This window comes from Monomorium pharaonis, chromosome 4 (assembly GCF_013373865.1).
Source record: "Monomorium pharaonis isolate MP-MQ-018 chromosome 4, ASM1337386v2, whole genome shotgun sequence".
Classification (NCBI taxonomy): domain Eukaryota; kingdom Metazoa; phylum Arthropoda; class Insecta; order Hymenoptera; family Formicidae; genus Monomorium; species Monomorium pharaonis.
Window position 1 is genome coordinate 24,889,639 of NC_050470.1, and position 19,274 is coordinate 24,908,912.

At 39.4% G+C, this 19,274-nt stretch overlaps 2 protein-coding genes across 2 annotated transcripts in view; one reads left to right on the top strand and one right to left on the bottom strand.

Moving 5' to 3' along the window:
* LOC105830188 overlaps positions 1 to 11,359 on the bottom strand; it is a 128,791-nt gene extending 117,432 nt beyond the window's left edge. The window contains exon 1 of the mRNA XM_028189306.2: positions 10,631 to 11,359. The gene's annotated coding sequence lies outside the window, so the exon portion shown is untranslated. The remainder of the gene's footprint in view (positions 1 to 10,630) is intronic.
* A 6,005-nt stretch (positions 11,360 to 17,364) lies between these two features.
* On the top strand, positions 17,365 to 19,260 carry LOC105832333 (DNA polymerase interacting tetratricopeptide repeat-containing, protein of 47 kDa). The gene is made up of 6 exons (XM_012673169.3): positions 17,365 to 17,805; positions 17,916 to 18,087; positions 18,171 to 18,363; positions 18,461 to 18,741; positions 18,819 to 18,983; positions 19,067 to 19,260. Exons 1-6 carry the CDS (start codon positions 17,526 to 17,528, stop codon positions 19,149 to 19,151), a joined length of 1,176 nt encoding a protein of 391 aa, XP_012528623.1. The 5' UTR covers positions 17,365 to 17,525; the 3' UTR covers positions 19,152 to 19,260.
* Positions 19,261 to 19,274: the final 14 nt, after the last annotated feature.

The window sequence follows — 19,274 nt, forward strand, 5'->3', positions numbered from 1 at the left end:
GTGACCATCCCGAATCGTCCAGAGTGAGCGCATTGGACAAACGAGTTTTTGTTTTTACAGTTTACATCGGAAGGATTCAACCACCCACAATGCATTCCAGTGTCGCTTTCTCGAGGCTTTTGAGAAAAGCTCAAACTAACGAATTACACGCCGTTTTAAATACTTTCCTTCTCTCATTCTACCGACCCTGTTTTATAATAGTATAGTGCTAATATATACATATATATACAATGCAATTAGTAAAACAAAGGTATTCTCTTCATAAAATTTTATCAATTTGTATATAACTTTAAAGATATTGATTTACGAGAACTTTGATTTATCATATAATGTTCTGTTATGTATATATATATTGTGTGTGTGTGTGTGTGTGTGTGTGTGTGTGTGTGTGTGTGTGTGTGTGTGTGTGTGTGTGTATTCATATAAACAATAGTGCATTGTATGCATCAGTTATCTCGTAATACACTTTTTGCGATAACATTTACATGATTCACTTTTATGATTCACTTTACGTGATTCATTTCGAGTATTACAGCAAATGTACGAGAAGCTTTAACCGTGCCAAGCATTGAATAATTCACCAAATTTTTGGCGTTGCTACAGACTCTCGTACTCGATCGGCCAAATTGGATGCAGATAACAGTTTTACTTCTTTCCACGGTTCAATATTTCCGTGAATATGTTATTTACTCAATTCATTTCTCGATGATAAATGAGATGGGTGTTCAAAAGTCGACCGCGTAAATTCGACTTAAGCTGCACATGTAATTCCCGCAGGATTTTCAACTTGCTATGCATGATTCTAATGTGCGTAAAAGCCTCTTATGTCCCTTATCTTTTCACCGTTTAACAAACAACACCTTGACACGATTCACTTTTTAATGCTTCGTTTAGGATTATCATCAACAGACGATCATATAAAATTGGTTTATACTACACGCACTTCTTTTCGATTGTATAATTTTAATACGCATTAAAGCTTCCAAATGAGATTAGCCTCCTTTCATCTTTTAACAAACTTTTTTTTTTCTGAAAATATCGCTTGTTCAATTTTTTAAGGATTTAATCGAAAGCAAATTCAAGTTGAATTCCACGATTCCTACTTCTTCTGGGATTCCGTGCATGATTTTAATATACGCGACCTCGTTGACGAAAACGTGTCGATAGCGCCATGTCGGTAAAGCGAATAATAAAACGACACGAGAGGGATCCTCTCAACGACGAGACGTACCGAAACCAAGACAAACTAATTGTAAACGAGCTTCAAGGAGAAGGTGGCGAAGGCAGAAGAGAAGAGGTAAGGAGCACAGCGAGCAACAGCAGCAGCAGCAGCAGGAGAAGATCCTCGTATTCGACGCCGAGATTCCAGTTTCTCCGTTAGTCGAGAAGCGGCGGTCGCGGAGACGAGAGAAAGGAGGAGAGGAAAGAAGAGAGAAGGAGAGGAAGAAAGACAGAGAGAGAGAGAGAGAGAGAGAGAGAGAGAGAAGGGAGAGGGAGAAGAGGTCTCCCGGTATATACGCCGAGGCAACCAGCCTAACTCGCCGAGGTCGGGTCGAATAATAAAATAAAAGAGCACGTCGGGTGGATGGGGTGCAAGGTGGTAGCGTGGTAAAGGTAGAAGAAGAGGAAGAAACTTCGCTACGGGTACGATGGGTGGTTACGTGTGGCCGGCGGTGTGTACGTGTGTTGCTGCCAGGGAGAAAGAGAGAGATGCAGCCGGAGGAGTCGAAGGGGAGCGCGAGAGAAAGAGACTGATCTCGGCGTTGCCACATGCTCACTGAATTTCCGAGCGCCTCAAATATAAAGGCCGTCTTTATAAGACCGCCGTGCGCTTATGCGACTGCCTTCGAAACTCGCATCAAATTCTTGACGTCTCATTAAACATCGTCAGGTTTCAAGAAGTTAAACGTTACGCCGCTTTACGCACGGCGGGCCGCTCCTACGTGCAGAAGTAACGAATCCGCCGGACAGAGGAGCCGTTCTTTCTCCTCTCTTCCTGTTTCGTTGCCATTCTCTCGCGCCTGCACTCTTCGCGAACGAAGAGAGAGAGAGAGAGAGAGAGAGAGAGAGAGAGAGAGAGAGAGAGAGAGAGTCCTGCCTCTCCTACATGCGTAGGATATCATATGTAGAGTGTAAATAAACTACAGGTGCAAACTTGAGAGATTAATGGAGGTCATTGGAAGGAACAAGCAAGTCTTAATAAGCATATGTCTGGGAACTAGTAATTACAGAAAATATTCGGCTTTTCAATTTGTAAGCCGGCAATCTTTTTACGCGTAATTACATCTTACGGCAGAATGAAAAGAATCTAAAAGGTATGAAGCACTATAAGAACTTTTATTTTCAACTTGAAAACAGTGTTTCTGAAACCCATGTGTTGGTTGGAATTTCTTTGTTCTGTTCAATAAGCTCAGTTAAGCCTCAAAGAGATTGTACACCCACAGTTTACATATACACGTATCTACAGACACATATAATACACAAACGCTCAGTATAAAGTTTCAAAGTTACATTAATGTGTTTCTATTGACGGCCACTAATTAATTGTTTTCATAACCAATTTGCTCTAGAAATATTAGTTCGCTCGCGCCTACTTAAGAAACGATTTGCCTGCCAAGAATGATTAACTACTCGGAGCGTGATAGGCTCTCTTCGATATTCTCAATATCTTAGAGTGGTGTTAACCCTAATTTTATCGCCTATTAATCGTTCCATCATTTTACTATAAAAACAAAGTAACGCTGATAATATATAACGTCTCGTCCATCCTAAACCTCTATACCCCTAAACGATCCTTACGGATTCTTTGATCAGTGTTTGAAGTGGACTTTCCTTACTGAGGTATTATCTATTTAAAATAACACGGTTTCTATACGCGGTGCTCGTTACAAGAAGCAAACTGCATAAAATATTTTTATCTAACATCGCCAATGCAGCATACATAATGTCTTTGAAAACAATAGATAACCAAGTTTCTATCCTCTGATATTATTACACAAAATGTCTTGGGTATCGCTACAGTGACACTGTACAACGCAAACTATCACGTGTAATTTTATGTTAATATATTTTCCGTCATTTTATTCCTAATTAATTTTTTATGTAAACGTCTTATGAACGAAATAGAAGAAATGTTTCGTAACGTTTTGGAGAAAACGCTCTATGCAATTGTTGATGCGCATAGATTGATGTCTCTAATATTTATTTAAATATTAATGAGCAGTCAGTGACGCTACAATTATATCTTTTTCGCCGAGTAATCACGGTTGACGAACGAGCTCATTTATCATACCAAGTAATTACGCATAATAATTGCGACAATTGCGGCGTTCTCCCGAGCATTACAATTTCATAAATTTTAGCAGACTAATCCGTATCTGTTTTTCACAAATTAAGTATTCCTTATTTACAGATACAATGTGTTGTGCTAAAGCCTAAAATTAATTATATTTATATCTCTCTTTTAAATCATTGTTATATACAATTATACAATTGTTATTATTTCTGGCTTTATAATAAAAATATTCAAAGACATCGAGATACGAAAAAATAAAATTTATGTTAAGCTATCGTTACATTCACGAATTCTGTCGTAACTTTTTTCATTCTTTTTCTTGCAATTTGCATTTTAGTCAACGTGACGTTTCAATTATAACTGGAGCTATCGAATATTTTAAGAACTCACGTTGATATTTCACAAGTGAAATAACGGCTGCATTTGTGCTTGATAAATTAGATGGATTATTATGTTGGGAACTCTTCGTTGACCGCTTTCCGGTATATGCACAATATTTGCCACGTCTCGTCGAGTTCAAACAGCAGAGTCAACAGTGTGCGGTATGCGAGCATTATTCCTCGTATTATGATATTCCGCGAGATACGAATCTCGAGATAGAAAAATTGCCGGCAGGAGGAATAACGTCGACCCGGTTCGTTCGTTGCGAACGCGATGCAGCAGCAACGCGAGGCCGTAAAAATGAATTATTGTATTCGGAATTATCGGGGGGAGTTGCATCGACCGCGAAATGCATACGAACGCGTTATTTCCGTTGCACGAAATCGAATTTATCGAGATTTCGACGTTGACAGGATACAGATCGACGTAACGAGTCATAAAGCGTTACCGTTAATTGCATCATTGGACATCGCATTTCCTATGATTTTTGAACGTCGAGTCCGAATGTTGCAGCGCATAACGCTCCGCTCCATCATTTTCAACCAGCATCATCCCGGCGCAAGATAAATTTTGCAACTTCTTTATCATCATTCAATCCTCTTTTCCTTTTCATCTAAATTTCGCGTTTAATTTCAAGGAGCCTCAGATTTGCGTTGCACCAGCGTAATAAGAAAGGCAATTCGCCGCGTAAAATAATCGTATACTTTCTACTCCGACGAGCTGGCGACTTCATAGAAATTAATGCGATTGTGCGCGGACACCGCGGTGCAATTGCGTTTAAAGGGCATTTATTCCGCGCGAGACTCTCTCTCTTTCTCTCTCTCTCTCTCGGCTCTCTGCAACGAATTATATCTCATCTCAGCGGCATGATGGTACTGTTAGCTGTATTAAGAAAATTGTTTATAGGCAAAATACCGACGATACGGCGACAAGAACGGGTATATTGCTCGCGTGAAGCTACAGTGAGCGCGCGCGCCGCTGCATGGCCGTGGTCCGTCGTGTGTGGATACTGGTTAAGCGAAGCACGTGTTTTTCTTTGCAAAACGAACAGAAAATGCAGGAACACCTGTTACCTGCGTGATACATTATTTCGCGATACTCCCTTTCGCGTCACTCCGGAATACGGAAAGGGGTTGACCGCGTTCGTTCGTTCGTTCGTTCGTACTGTGTACATTTTCGGGCAAAATAAATCGATCGAACGCAAGAAGAACACGCCCTTGCGCCCGGATGGACTTAATTTTAATCTCAGTGGTATTCCCAAAGGACTCTGGAAAGCGCGCGCGCGAAAACAAACCGGTTGCGTCGATATTTGTCAAGAAGGCAAATATTATTCGATTACAATTGCCAATTTGTCGCATATAATTGCATTTCCCGTTCACCGCGCGTAATTTAGCCCTACAGTCGGGGAACGAAACACTTTTTATTACGTTTTCGCAAAATACAGGAAAATCTCGATCGCGCAAATTAAATGAGAAATATACATCTATTAAACTGACAGCCATTTTAAGCACTGAAATGTATGTATGCGGAAATTTACGCTTTTTTTGTCGCCAACGTTTTGTCCCGTTTTTGTTATTCCTGTTCTGCTTCATCAAAAACGTGTATATAATGTAAAAAATGCATTGTCGAAATAATTGCTCTTTTCATTTAATTAAAAATACACAATACATTTTAATGAAAGAACTATTTATATTATGCGTATTATTGATGTATTTATATCACGTTTAGGTTTAAGGTTATTATGGTATTAGGTTAATACATTGTGATACGAGTATCTATAGATATTCAAGAGATAATTAAAAAAGATTATATAGAGAAAAGAATTTATAATGGAAAGTTTAGGGAGACAAAAGTAATTAAAATAAAGATAGACTGTATAAATAAGACAGAAGGATGGATGGACGAATACATGAGTGTGTCAGAAATAGTAAACCAAGTCCCCTTCTTGGCTACTGTAATGTTGAAGAGAATAAAGATTGAATATTATTGACGTATTTGTTTTATTGATAAAATAAAAAATAAAGCTAATAAAATTCAATTATTTAATTCTTTTCTAAACTACGTCCGCGGTGGAAAGAAGGACAACGATTGATAGAGGAGAAAAATATGAGCGTGCAAACCGACATATGCGCAGAATATTGGTCCTTTTTGCTAAACGACGTTGTTCAAACAAGCGAACGTTCGATTAAACAATATTCAGATAAACGACCGGTTAAATGGTGTTGAGGTATAGCAGAGAGACTCCAACGTACGATTAAAAATAACAACCAGATGGATAACCTCAAACTGAATTTTTATCAAAGTTGTCCTCAATAAAATACAATATTATATTTATTTGATACGTACGTATCTTTTCATTTTCAATTGTTTATAATTTCAAAAACTGAATATGCACAGCTGTAAAACTAGAATACATGGAAGTTCGGATGTATGGTAAATAACCAATGCATATGCGCAAGTTAAACCCACGAAAAAATAGAATAACACGAGTTACAAATTTTTATAAAATATCTCAATATCGCCGGAAAGGGTGTATGTCGACGTAGTTTTACATGTGAATGGCAAACGTTCGTATGTTGGCTACATGTATTAATTAGTCACTTCGCTGCAAATTATCGGCACGTCGAAAAGCCGATGAAACTACCAGGCAGTTTCGACAATTTGAACTACGTTTCCATTTTCAGTTTCCTATATACATACGTCGGTATACCGAGTCCCGCCGCGACTGTAAATAAAAGCTCGATTATTACATCGCGCAAATATGCTTTTTTATTGAACATGCTCCGAAACGTTCGATCACATATGTATCACATATGTTATTAATACACAATCAAAGATCAACAACCGTTTCGTTGTTACGATCGATTTGCTTTTAAAGTTTGTTACGGAATTGTCGAAATATATTTTATATTTTAAACCATGTTTATGCATATATATCGCACCATAATGATTGATTTATCGTTACTACCAACGCGAGATCGAGTTTCATTTCACAATATCTTTTTTATTTCGGTTATTTCATTTCGGCACGACACGTATGAAGTTATTTGGGTTTTAAATATATATATTTTTAAAAATATAATCTGATTTTTTCACGCTAAAGAAAAAAAAATCGGCGTCGAAATGGACATCGTTAATTAAAAAAATCGTAATATTTCAATGATAAAAGTGTGGTTCAGTAAAAATGCAAAAATCTAAAAAATCATAATCCCGAATATATAAATGCGGTACAGTAGATATCTATTGTACCGAAATATTGTGGGAAAATATCATTCTCTCGAATATGCGAGGTTTTATTCAAAAATGTACAGAAAAATAATCGGAATTTGAAAGATGTATGCAGTGTTTTTCCTAACTTAACCACCTGAAATATATTCGTTACTTTTAATACAAAAAAATACATAAAAAGAGAAATCTTTTTTCTATTAAAAAGGAGAATACAAACGTTATAGTCTGTGAAAACTTTAAATTAATTTTCTTCTTTTTTTTTGAAATATTAAAAAATGCATATTTTCTTTTTGCTCTTTTAAACAGCAAAATCTTGAACACATTTGAAATAATAACCTATATAAATTCCTAACGGAATACTATATTTTATATAATTTCAAATTATAATTAACATAATGAAGAAACTAGATGATAATATTTTCTTTCATTAGAGCAAGTAATTTTTCACATACAAATATTTTTTCATACTAAAAGCAACGGAGATACGTCAAAATATGCGTAAATATATATAAATCCTACATGATATAATTCTACCCGCTCTAATCTTTATTATAATTAAAAATTATAATTAAGAGAATTTTTCGGTATCTTGTGTTGCGAAATACGTAAATTCGCGGTAATAAATTTTTGAAATAGCGTTTCATTCCACCGATTGCTCGATGAGAATTTTCTACGTTTCGAATGTTTCAGCCAATAAAATCTCAAGCGGCGATGGCGACGTCGAGATAACTTTTCTACCGTTTTCGCGTATACCTCGTATCATATCTCTTTCTGTCCTTGGGTTAGCGAAACGACTTTTAAGGACTTCCGGGAATTTTGGAGACCGATGAAGTCTCGAAGCGATGACACATCGAGATAACGTTTTTTCGTTTTCGGCGTGTGTCGCGTCGGCGCATTTTTTTCCCCGACAGTCCTCCTTTTTCGGGAGCGCCGCGTTTCGTCCATTTCGCAAACGTGACGCTCGTTATAACGGCCACCCGACGACGGACATCGACGACACCGCATTAGCAAACAGCACCTATCCCGCCGACGACGTCGGTGGCCGAAATCGCGCGTACACGATCCGCGAGGTAACACAAATACCTTGTCAACGGATTTAACTCTGAGTAAAATATGTCATATTAACACGCAGAGAGAAAGAGAAAGAAAGAGAGAGAGAGATTCACGGTGGTTGTCAAGATATTTCAACGTTGGGTGAGCAGGTAACGAGCAGCAGATTTCAGATAACTATTTATTAATCACTGAACTAAATGCATATAAATCATCACGGAAATGTAGCCGCTGATATTATCTGACAGGTATGAAAGCCACTGCCCTTGCGCCGCCACGCGCAAACGAATACCGTGTATTTACTTTTGTGCTGAATAAACTGCTGACACATTATTTCCATTAATACTGTAACGCCGAATACGTTGATTACGACGTTAATACTATAACATTAAACATGAAATCGGCAAAGAGCGTTCCGGAGATTGCCGCTGCCGTGATCCAGATAAGCCGCGCAAGATTTCGTACGACGTTAAACGAATCACCGTCCGAGCAATTATCGAGCGTCACGTCGCGACTTTTCACGTAACTTGTAAGACCCGCTGGCAAAGAGAGAGAAAGGAAGAGAGAGAAAGAGAGAAAGAGAAAGAGAGCGCATTCGCGTTCCGCGGATCACTCCACAAGACGTCAGCCTCCCCGGACTCGTTACACGCTATCGCGTACAACAGCAAAGTGGCAAAGCGCGATGACAGGCGACGCACAACCGGGCGACACGCACTTGTCGTCGCGCGCGCGTCGTCGGTCGCCCGGTTCGTATTTATCGGGTCGGTCGTATGCGGGCCTGGAGTCTTGCGGTAATAAGCGCGTCACGCGTAAATCGGAACTGGTTCCCATAGAGAAAGAGCGAGAGAGAGGGAGAGAGAGAGAGAGAGACACAGACTCCCGGGTGCTCCCGTTCGTCATTCACGTGGACGCGTGCGCGCAAGTACATAAATACGCGACGCGGACACGCGAGAGAGCGTGTGTGACGAGAGAAAGAGAAGAGTGGGATTTGTAAGAAGGTCGGGGCGCAAAGCGGGAGGAGCCAGCGGGTGAGTGCTGTTCCGGAGCAGCACTTAAGGATAATAAACTACCTCGCGATAGCACGAAGGGGAGGGGGGGAGACGCGACATCTTTCCCGTATGTACGTACTACAATCGGGAGAGGAGAGGAGAGAGAAAGAGAGCGGATATATATATATCTCTCTCTCTCTCGCTCTCTCTTCCGAAATTGATCGCGCTTCGCGCAACGCGCATACTCTCATTACGCGGCTGGCCAGGAGTATGTACATGACAATAAATGGACCTTCCCCGAACGTGGGGGAAGGGAAGGGGGAGGCGAAAACGTTGCGCAAGGAGCACGCGCCCCGACACACTTCCTTCCGGATGCATCCTTCGGAAATATCGGACGCTCCTTCACCTCCTCTCCTCCCCCCCTCCACCGCAACACGAATCGCGCAGATGAAACGGCTCGAAGTATTGTTCAAGTAACAAATGATAGTAAATCATCCAAAAGTAATACAAAGAAATAACTATTGCATTATTGTATATTTAGTGTTATAAATTAACGTCGTGAACTATAAATTTGCGTGCCGCTTGATTTGTGCGCGTGTTTATTTACGGCTCCCTTTCTAAACAGAATTAATGCGTTCACGCGCGCGCGTGTGTTTATCATTCTTACGTACCCTGGTATTCGTCCGCGTGGTAAACACACGTTTACTCGAACGCGATAAAAAAGGAAGACGAGGCGAGCAAAAAAAGGCGAGGAAGAAACGCACGTCCGTGTCCCTCGTCCCATAAATCGGATATGTCGGCGACGTTACGCGACGTTGGCTCGCGCAATTTTTTTTTTCTCCCACGCGGAATTTCGCAGGATCGCCGTCGACGGTGAAAACGAACGGCCGACGACCGACGACGACGTATCGACGTGCCGTTTCAGAATGTCAACGCGACGGCTCTCGATTATGGAACGGCCCGAACGGACCGACCGCGAATTTAACAAAATAACACGTAGAATGCGAACCACCATGGAGAAAACCATTTCGCGAGTGCGCGTGTTGTTCGATCCGCACGATCGAGACGGCCGTCGAAAGAGAGAGAGAGAGAGAGGGAGAGAGAGAGAGAGAGCTGTAGAGAGAGATTATCGAGATATTCGGACATCGAGGTTCTCTCGGTACGGACAGGCCTCTTCGCTCGAGAGGAGCGAGCGCTACCTCGTGTTAACGTACACACGTACACGCACGCGATATACGGCTTCGCCGAATAATTCGGCGAATTCAATTTTGTACGGTGTAAATACGGCGGCGTATATATCACGCGTGGGATTCAAATTTCGTTTGCTTCCGTTATTCCCGACGTTCGAATTGTAGATGTACAATTCGCGGACAGTGACAGAGTTTGGCGTCCGACATGAAAAAAAGAGTGAGTGAGAGAGAGGGAGGGAGAAACAGCCCAGCTACATTGCACTCGCAATGTGTTTTGATACGGACTGGCGGCAGCGTTCGAGTTTGATTATCGCGAGTGACATATTTACAGCGACGGTCGAAGCGTCGAACTCGTCGCCGGGGCGACTACCCTGCCTTTCGTGTTCGTGCGTGCACGCATCTGTCGCACGCACACACGCACCCACGCACGCACGCACGCAGCCACGTACGCACGAGGCGATCGTGACTAGCTCAAAATTTGATTAACGCTCACTCACCGATGCGACGTCGAAGTCGATGGTGGACCACCACCGCCGTAGTCGTCGTCGCCGTCGTTGCCGTCGTCGTCGTCCTCCTCCTCCTCCTTCTCCTCCTCGGTGCCAGGGGGGACGAAGAGGGTGACGAGGCGTCCGAAACGCGCCTAGGGGAGACGACGCCGCGCCTGATAAATCCACCGTCCGACGAGGGATCCGAGCGCCGGCAGTGGCGGCAGCACGACAACGCACACTCGACAACGGGCCGCACACATAGAGACTCCCCCCCCCTTTCCCCCGTACACACTTGGCTGCTGGCACTTGTGATCCGTTGCACGCACTATTCACCGGGAAACCAGAAGCGCTCCAGGATAGCCGCGAGCGATCGCGCACGACCACCGACCACCGGATCGCGACGACGATTCACAACCGACGATTCGCGCGACGATCGACGGGAGACGAGTGCCTCTCCCCCTCGGTTTTTTTTTTCCCGTTCGTCCGTTCGTACGTGCGTTCGTTCGCACCCCGCGCGATCAACGATAGGACGCGCGAAGAAGAGAGACGGCGCCGGGCCTCACTGCTCCTTCTACTCCACGATGAATCGCACAGTAGTGGCCATTACACTCGTCGCGGTGAGAAGCGGAGAAGTATGTTGTTTTGTTTTTCTTTCTCTCTCTCTTTCTCTCTTTATAATTTCTTTCTCGTCTCCTCCGCGCGGGCGGCGGCGACAACACGTCCTACCGCTACGACGTCGTGGCAGCGACTGCTCTCGGGAGACTGGCGATGCAGCCCGATCGACCAATCGCGTGCCGGCTTTTACCGAGCGCCATCTTGCCCCTACCCGAGCACAAAGAGGCCGCCGACCGAGCGGCCGCGGAAACGCACGACCGTGTCCGCTCGTCGCAGTTTCCACCCCTGCACCACCGTCTCCTCTCCCTCCTCAGCCCCTCGTATGCAGTCCCCCCTCCCGCCCCTGCCCTTCCTGCCGTCGACGCCACCGCTACCCCACCGCCGCTATTACCCTAGCGCGGCGGTGGATCGACGCGCGTTTTGCGGCTTCGCTCCTTCGGTGTCCTAACTTTCGATATAGGGGTTTTATGGCGGGATTAAGCGCGGGGCGAGCGGAGGCGGCGGCGGCGGCGGCGACTGCGAGCGGCTTGCCCGTATTTCGTGGAATTGTACTTCGTAGGTAGCGATTCGCGATCGGCGTATCGTCGCCGAGCGATTGCCCCGAATGATGACTGTTTTACGAAAGGGGGAAAGCCCGCCCGATAAATCTTTATTGCGCTTTCATTCATGCGCGACCTCGTGTGTACCCTAAACGACATCCGAGGGAGGACGCGAGAGACTTCGTCGCCGGGCAAATCACATCCGAATAACGACGTCGTATCGCGATAACGGATTTTTTTTTTTTTTTTGTATCGGAAGCGTGCGCGATGTAACTGCTGCGATTTAAATTTTCGACACGTACGTCACGATCGTCCGCGTATCGTCTAACGAGAAGTAGTTAACGGCACATTTCGCGGGTTATTTTCGAGTAATTTTCGCGCGGCCGTCGGTGTTGGAACTTTGCTTTCCTCCACTCGTCGCCGAGACCGTACCGGTTTCGAACGAACTTCGACGTGGCCTCGATTACGACGATCGCTCAAACGGCACTGATCGCGCGAAGACCCGACGGTAACCGACACGTTTCCGACGGTCGTCCGTCACTCCGCCCGGCACTCCCGACGGAAATTCGCGCTCGTTATGCGCGCTCCTGAACGGATAAAACTCCGGGACTGCTTCGCGATCGTGTTTCTGAACCGCGAAACACCGTCACGGTGACCGGTGGTATTTCGCGACGCTTCGATTCGGAATGTTAGGATAGCGAGAGATTGCAGACAATTCGCGACGAGAGCTGGTCGTTTCCTGATACACGCTACTGAACAATTTGCGATCATTAACGTGACGTTGTATTCTTTATGGGTCGATTGTCCCCATTTCTTGGTAAACTATTACCTATCAGGTAATAGTTCTTACCTATCTCAGGTAAATATGTGTCTGTCTTTATTTATTTAGAAAAAAAATGAAGACAGACATCTGCTTATCTGATAGGTAAGTAAGTTTACCAAGAAGTTGAAACAACCGGCCTTTTAAGAAATAATAGAAACGCCAGAGAGACGAATCGTCGTCGATAAAGTTTTAAATTGACGCACAATGGACTCGTCCAATTTGAGAAAACGAGTAATGTGAACTCGTCCGCGTAATTAATCCGTCAAACATTGTATGCTTATGTTGTAAATATAAAAGGAACCAATTCTCATCGAGTTCAATATTTTGTTATTTTTTTCCCATGTGCGTATCGAAACGTATTATGTTAACGCAAAACATGTGATCAAAAAACCATCATAATTAATCTGTTCATTTTTGTGGACAAATATATCTGAGATATAATCAGATACCTTTATGCTTACAATTTTAAATTAATTTTAAGATATCTTATTGTCAGATATTCATAAAGTTCTGCAGGATATTATTACTTGATATCACGTGTTGCCTGTAAAAGGATATCTCTGGCATATAATATGGTCGGTATTACAGTTAAATTATTTATTTTATTTAAGTTTGCTTTATATTTATTTTGAAATATATTTCATAGCCATTAAGATAATTCATACATATTTTAACATATTTTAAGGTAAAATTCAGATCTTAAATATGTCTATCTTAAATATAAAAATTAAAGATAAGATTAAACCAAAAAATCAAATATCACATTTGAGATAAAATTATCATGATTTTTTAAGTATCTTGGAGATATCTCAGAAAAAATTTTAAAATATCTTGACAATGCTACGTAACAAATATTCAAACATACAGAGTGTTGTACATAAGGTGTTGTGGATTCGCAATGAATGGATTGATTGCATATAAAATTTGTATATAAAAAAATACAAATAAATCCAAAATGTTTATATTTTAGTTTTAAGAACATTATAACAAATAATCAATTTAAATCTGTTAAAATCTGTCAATAATGTGGACTCCTAAATGCAATTAATTAGTAGACAATCTACTGTATATAATATTGTGGATAATATAATATTTCGGTTGCATTCTACCAATGGAATCTATTTTATTTCATAGCGAGTTATCTCTATAGACATGCTTGTATGGCCTCGGTATTGTAGAGGTTTCGAAATTAAATTACACATAGTGTAATTGCGTCCAAAAATGTCAAAATATTTTGCGATGATCGAACATTTTGTGACACACAATGTAATATTTTTATTTCGCGAAAATATTATGTTTCAGTTTTCACGTTGTTTATGTGTCTCTTATAGATCATAGTAAACTAGTGAAAAATTAAGTACTAAAAAATGAAGAGCTGAAAAGCAAAAATAACATTATTCTGTATGCCTAAAGTATTTAAAAAAATGTTATGTATGTTAAAAATATATGTTTAATATTCTAAATGGATAAAACTAAAAACGATTGAAACTAACTAAAACGGTATAATTTTTCTAATTTTCATTTCTAGATTTTTTACGTTTGAGCGAAATAGAGAGAAAAAGAGTGAAAAGAGAGAAAGAGATAGATAGATAGAAAGAGAGTGAGAGAAACCTTTTACTCTAAAAGCGTTTTAAGAGCCGTATTTTTTCAGTTACGCATATATTTTATTTTGTCGGAAATATGATGTCAAAGAAACGCAACGTTCCATATACGACGATTGATAATATCTATAGCTCGCAATAAGTATTACATTTTATTAAATTAAAGAAGTAATAGTCGATCTGTAGCTGAGTACCGTGTTGTTATTGCGCTGTTTACAAACGCTCGGTGATTTCCTGGAACCGAACAGCTTCGCTGATTCTCCGAATTTCCCGGTTTCAAGCGCCTCGCTGTTTTTTTGCCTCTGTTTTGCTCAGCGTTTTACATTTTAGGAATCTTGAAATGTATGACTATCCTTAAAATATATGAGTTGTGTTTTGATGCTTGTTTTCCATAAAAGTCGTTAATAATAAATTGACAAAAATATGAAATCGCGATGGAAATAAAATCTTATTAATCAGTTCAGATTATGCTCGTAAAATTTGGAATAAGAGAATTACCGGAGTCATTTCACATTCCGAGAAAATATGCTTTTTTATTTACCAATTGTTGTCAATAAAATTATAGGGATGCTCGCTTCTTTAATTTTATCAACGATTTATTCGACTTCATCTACTGTTTCATGTTGCAATGAAATATTTCAATGATTCGATACTTAATAAAACACAGGAGTATATTTAGCGGTTTATCGAGTTATTATAAGATATAAATAATCAGAATAGAAATACGATTGATCATCACGACTTCCGGTTGGAAAGACGAAATTTAGGAAGTTTTATTTAACGATTATTAATTGTTGATTGACATCTGTCTCTCTTTTTGTTATCCTCTAACCCCGTGCGCTTTCTTTTTATAAATTTTTATTAAAAAAATTGTGTTTTTCTCTTAACTGCTTGTATGAATAATCACAGTGATTTGATCGGCCGCGTTAATGCGTTAAAAAAATTAATATAATATATAATATATATACTAGTTAAGGAATTTATGACCAGATGTACAGCCGGTATAAGAATAATTCTTGGAGATGCTTTGTCCATCGTCGATAATCCGCAAAAATTTATTGCCGTATAAATCGAAGGATATGTTTCTTAATAAACTCGTTTAAGAGTCATTCTGTCGAATTGATCGTGAAGGCTGTAATTACAAAGGCAACCAGCAGATATTTCATGTGTTCTGACAATAAATTCTCCTTTTCCTGTTCTCTTAAATTTGTTGTATGTTGAAATAATGGTTCCTCAAATTCGTGGTTACACCCTGCGAATCTCGTAATCCCAATATCTCGATAATCCGATAATATATCTCCGTATATTAATTAGTATCGAATTATCGAGATGGCGCATTGTATTGACACGGTCCGTTTTACAATCCGCTCGTAAATCTGTTTCCGCGAGATTTTTGTCATAAATGTAACATGGCGGAAATTAAAGACAACAAAGGACGTGCGTTGCAACATATAAATTATTCAAACTTAAATGTGTGCGAGAAGGAGAAAGAGAGAGAGAGAGAGAGAGAGAGAGAGAGAGAGAGAGAGAGAGAGAGAGAGTGTGTGTGTGTGTATTGTTTTCCTTCTCTTTATCACTCTTTCTCTATCATCCTCTTTCTATTACCTTCTCTTTCTATTTGTCTGTGTCTATCTGTCTGTCAGTCTGTCTCTGTTTCTCTCTCATTCTGTCTATCCTTCGTTACCCTTTATTTTCCAGCTCATAGCGATCAAATTTTCCATATCCCGGCTTTTCCGCATTTGTATAGATGATCCCTCGACGGTTATACATCAAATTTCAATGTTTTATTTCCACAGTCAATATGTAAAAATAAATGGATATTGTGTATTTATCGAACAATTATTAATATTGATGGCTCTGTCGCAATATTAAGCTATCTATTATTCAACACTAATTTATGACTTTTACTGCACGATCAAGGTAATTGAGACACTTTTTGTTTAGGCAGCTACTATAAATATTTAGTCCAATATATAGATCAACACGCGAGGCAACAGCGGCGAAATACATAATTAAAACATTGAATGCTTTAATTAAATCATTTAAAGATAATTTTTTCCACTTTCTTTTATTTTTGACGCCATGTATTATTTTCAGCTAATAAAATGGACTATTTTTAAAATTAGAACAATTCTTTATTAAGAAAGCAATCGAGTTAATATAGGTTAAATCAACATCGGTGATTTGCCCCTATTCCATACGTACAGTTTGGGAATACTTTGAATTATTGAAAATTTAGAATTGATTGGTTTGAATTAACGGGGACGTAATTATAATAACGTCAACGGTCGTAGCGGAACAATTGTAGTAAGTGTGCCTTCATTGTTGACACATTGATTCTTTTCGTAAATATAAACCTTAGCCGTACGTGACTGAAATTTTTTGATAGAATGGAGCAAAAATATGTTGTTTCTTTAGAAAATTCGCAACATACAATGTAATTGCATAAGAATGTCATTTGAAGAATTTGTATCGAAATTCGGGCGTTTAACTGTCAACAAAATGTCGAATTCGTGCAATGCATGTTGAAAGTCGAGATTTGTGTCAGACGTAAGATTGCAAACGCAAATTGAATTTGAGAAACGTGGCATTCAAAAATTTCGTATGATATTTATTTATTGAGCGCTGCGCTAGATTGCATGCAAATATTGCATGAAATTTTCTCGATTTCTCTTATACTGACTTTATCTAGAACTGTTTGCATAATTGTGAATCATTATTCATGTATGACGAACATATCATCTGTAAGATAATTATTATTGATTTTTTTTTACATAATTATTATATTATTTGTTTCAAGATTATATTACTTGGAATAATTAGTTTCTTTTTAATGTTTCATATTTATTTATAATTTAATTTTGTTTTCTCTTGCTCTCCCTTTTCCTCTGTCCTACATTCCATATATAATTAATATTGCCTCAATAATGCAATCAATTTATTATCATCTATCTATAATTATCTTTTTCTCTTTTCCTTGAAACTCGATTACAATTTTATTCTACGCTGTAAAAATACATTTATTCGTGCACCAAAAATGTCGCATAAAAACAATTAAAGAGCACAGCCAGTGCCATCTGCAAACGAAATCCCGAGGCATGGTCGGTAAAATCAGGATGAAATTATCGTCTGCTTCTGCTATTCTCACCTCACGTGGTTGTTACAGACGGTCGATTTTGAGGTTATGCTTTGCGCGTCGAGCAATATTACGAGTTAATTGTGACATATGACATATTCAATTATTTATTATCGTAGACGAATCGGATTGTAGAAAAGTTTGTTTGTACATAAGTTCGAGTATTGTGAAATATTTTTATGAAAACAATATGCAACATACGGGAGACAATGTTGGTGAAAAGAAAAAGGTTTGGACAGAGGAGGAGCGTTTGGAGCTTGCCGCGAAATTGGACGCCGAATTGGACGAGTACATAAACAATTTGGAGAAGAAGAGCTATACGGAGGGATGGCCGGAGGACCGATGGCAGGAGGAGATGGAGAAGCACCCTTTTTTCATGAAGAAACCACCGGAAGCCGGTGACGAGTTGTCCCCCCTGATGGAGGGACTGCAACAACTCAAGTATGGAGAGGATGACAACACTCCCGAGGGTGCGTTTTCTTTCATGTACATGTTTTATTATTTGTTGTATTTTGTCTTTAATGGTTTGCATTGCCTGCTTTCCATGCAAAAAATTTATATTCGTGTATCTTTAATGTAGAATTGGCAAACAATTACAAGGAGGATGGAAACTTTAATTATAAGTATAAAAAGTATCGCCTTGCAATTCTTAGCTACACAGAAGGAATAAGAACCAAATGCAAAAATGATGATCTGAAGGCTCAACTTTACAATAATAGAGCTGCTGCGCATTTTATGTTGCAAAATTATAGGTAGAGTTACCTTTTGATAGACTGCATTCAATGATTGTTACTCTAATGATAGATTTTATATTTTAATGTAATAACAATTACAGATCATGCTTGAATGACTGTAAATTGGCTTTGAAGTTTAAGCCACAGTATTTAAAGGCTTTGAGTAGAGCTATCACTTGTAGTTTTCGCATTAGAGATTATGACCAATGTATCGATTTATGTGACCAGTTCCTTGATCACAATCCAACTGACAAAACAATATTGAAATTAAAGTCTGATGCTATAATTGCAAGGGTAAGCTGTTGATAAATTATATTAATATAAAAGTTAAGTCATAAAAGAGTACAAGTTTCTGTTCTCAATATGCCATTTTTTTACTTTCCTCTTGAAGGAGTGTTTACGAAGAGATCAGAGGAAGCAAGAGAAAGCAGAGAAAAAATTGGACAAGGAGGAGGAAAAATTGTTAGATACAATTTCTCAAAGAGGTATAAATTTAGAATTGACAAATGATAAACAAAAGCTTGAACTTAGAGATCTAGAGCCTCAAGTACCACAAATAGCACAAAGCAGAGTACACTTTGACGAGAGGGACAAGCTTGTGTGGCCTGTGATGATTTTATATCCAGAGACTCAGCAAACTGACTTTATACAAAATTTTCATGAGGATACATTGTATGTGTATCTTTTTTAAATCAAAATATACATTATGTAATTATTACTAATATTAAAATCTTTTTAATCATTCATAGATTAATCGAACAGTTAGTTGAACTATTTGAGGAACCTCCAGAGTGGGATACAAAACGTCGTTATACTATAGAAAATATAATTGTATATTTTGAAGGAAAAGATAAATGTTCCGTTCACAAAGTAGACACTCAACTCACATTGGGCGAAATATTACAAGACAAGCAGTGAGCATTTATCGGCAACATAAGTTCTATAAGTAAGACATAAACCGGAGCTTATTGTTAATGTCAAATTAATTTCTTTTCAGGTTCATAGTTCGCGGTGGTACGCCGGCTTTCTTAATCTTCGTAAAATCAAGTGAAGCTGAGAAACATTTCTTAGCAAACTATTAAGTCTCTGTGTTATTAATTGTATAATGTGTTTTGTACATACTGCATATATATTGTATATTAATGATGTCTTTTATAGATTTTTCTGTAAGTATATTTTTGATGACATACATATAGAATCTCTTC

What these genes read in the sequence shown, in the direction of transcription:
- LOC105832333 (XM_012673169.3), top strand. Translation starts at nt 17,526, where the DNA reads ATGCAACATACGGGAGACAATGTTGGTGAAAAGAAAAAGGTTTGGACA. An exon ending in GGATGACAACACTCCCGAGG is followed by an intron (nt 17,806 to 17,915) that starts GTGCGTTTTCTT and finishes TCTTTAATGTAG; the next exon opens with AATTGGCAAACAATTACAAG. An exon ending in GAAATATTACAAGACAAGCA is followed by an intron (nt 18,984 to 19,066) that starts GTGAGCATTTAT and finishes ATTTCTTTTCAG; the next exon opens with GTTCATAGTTCGCGGTGGTA.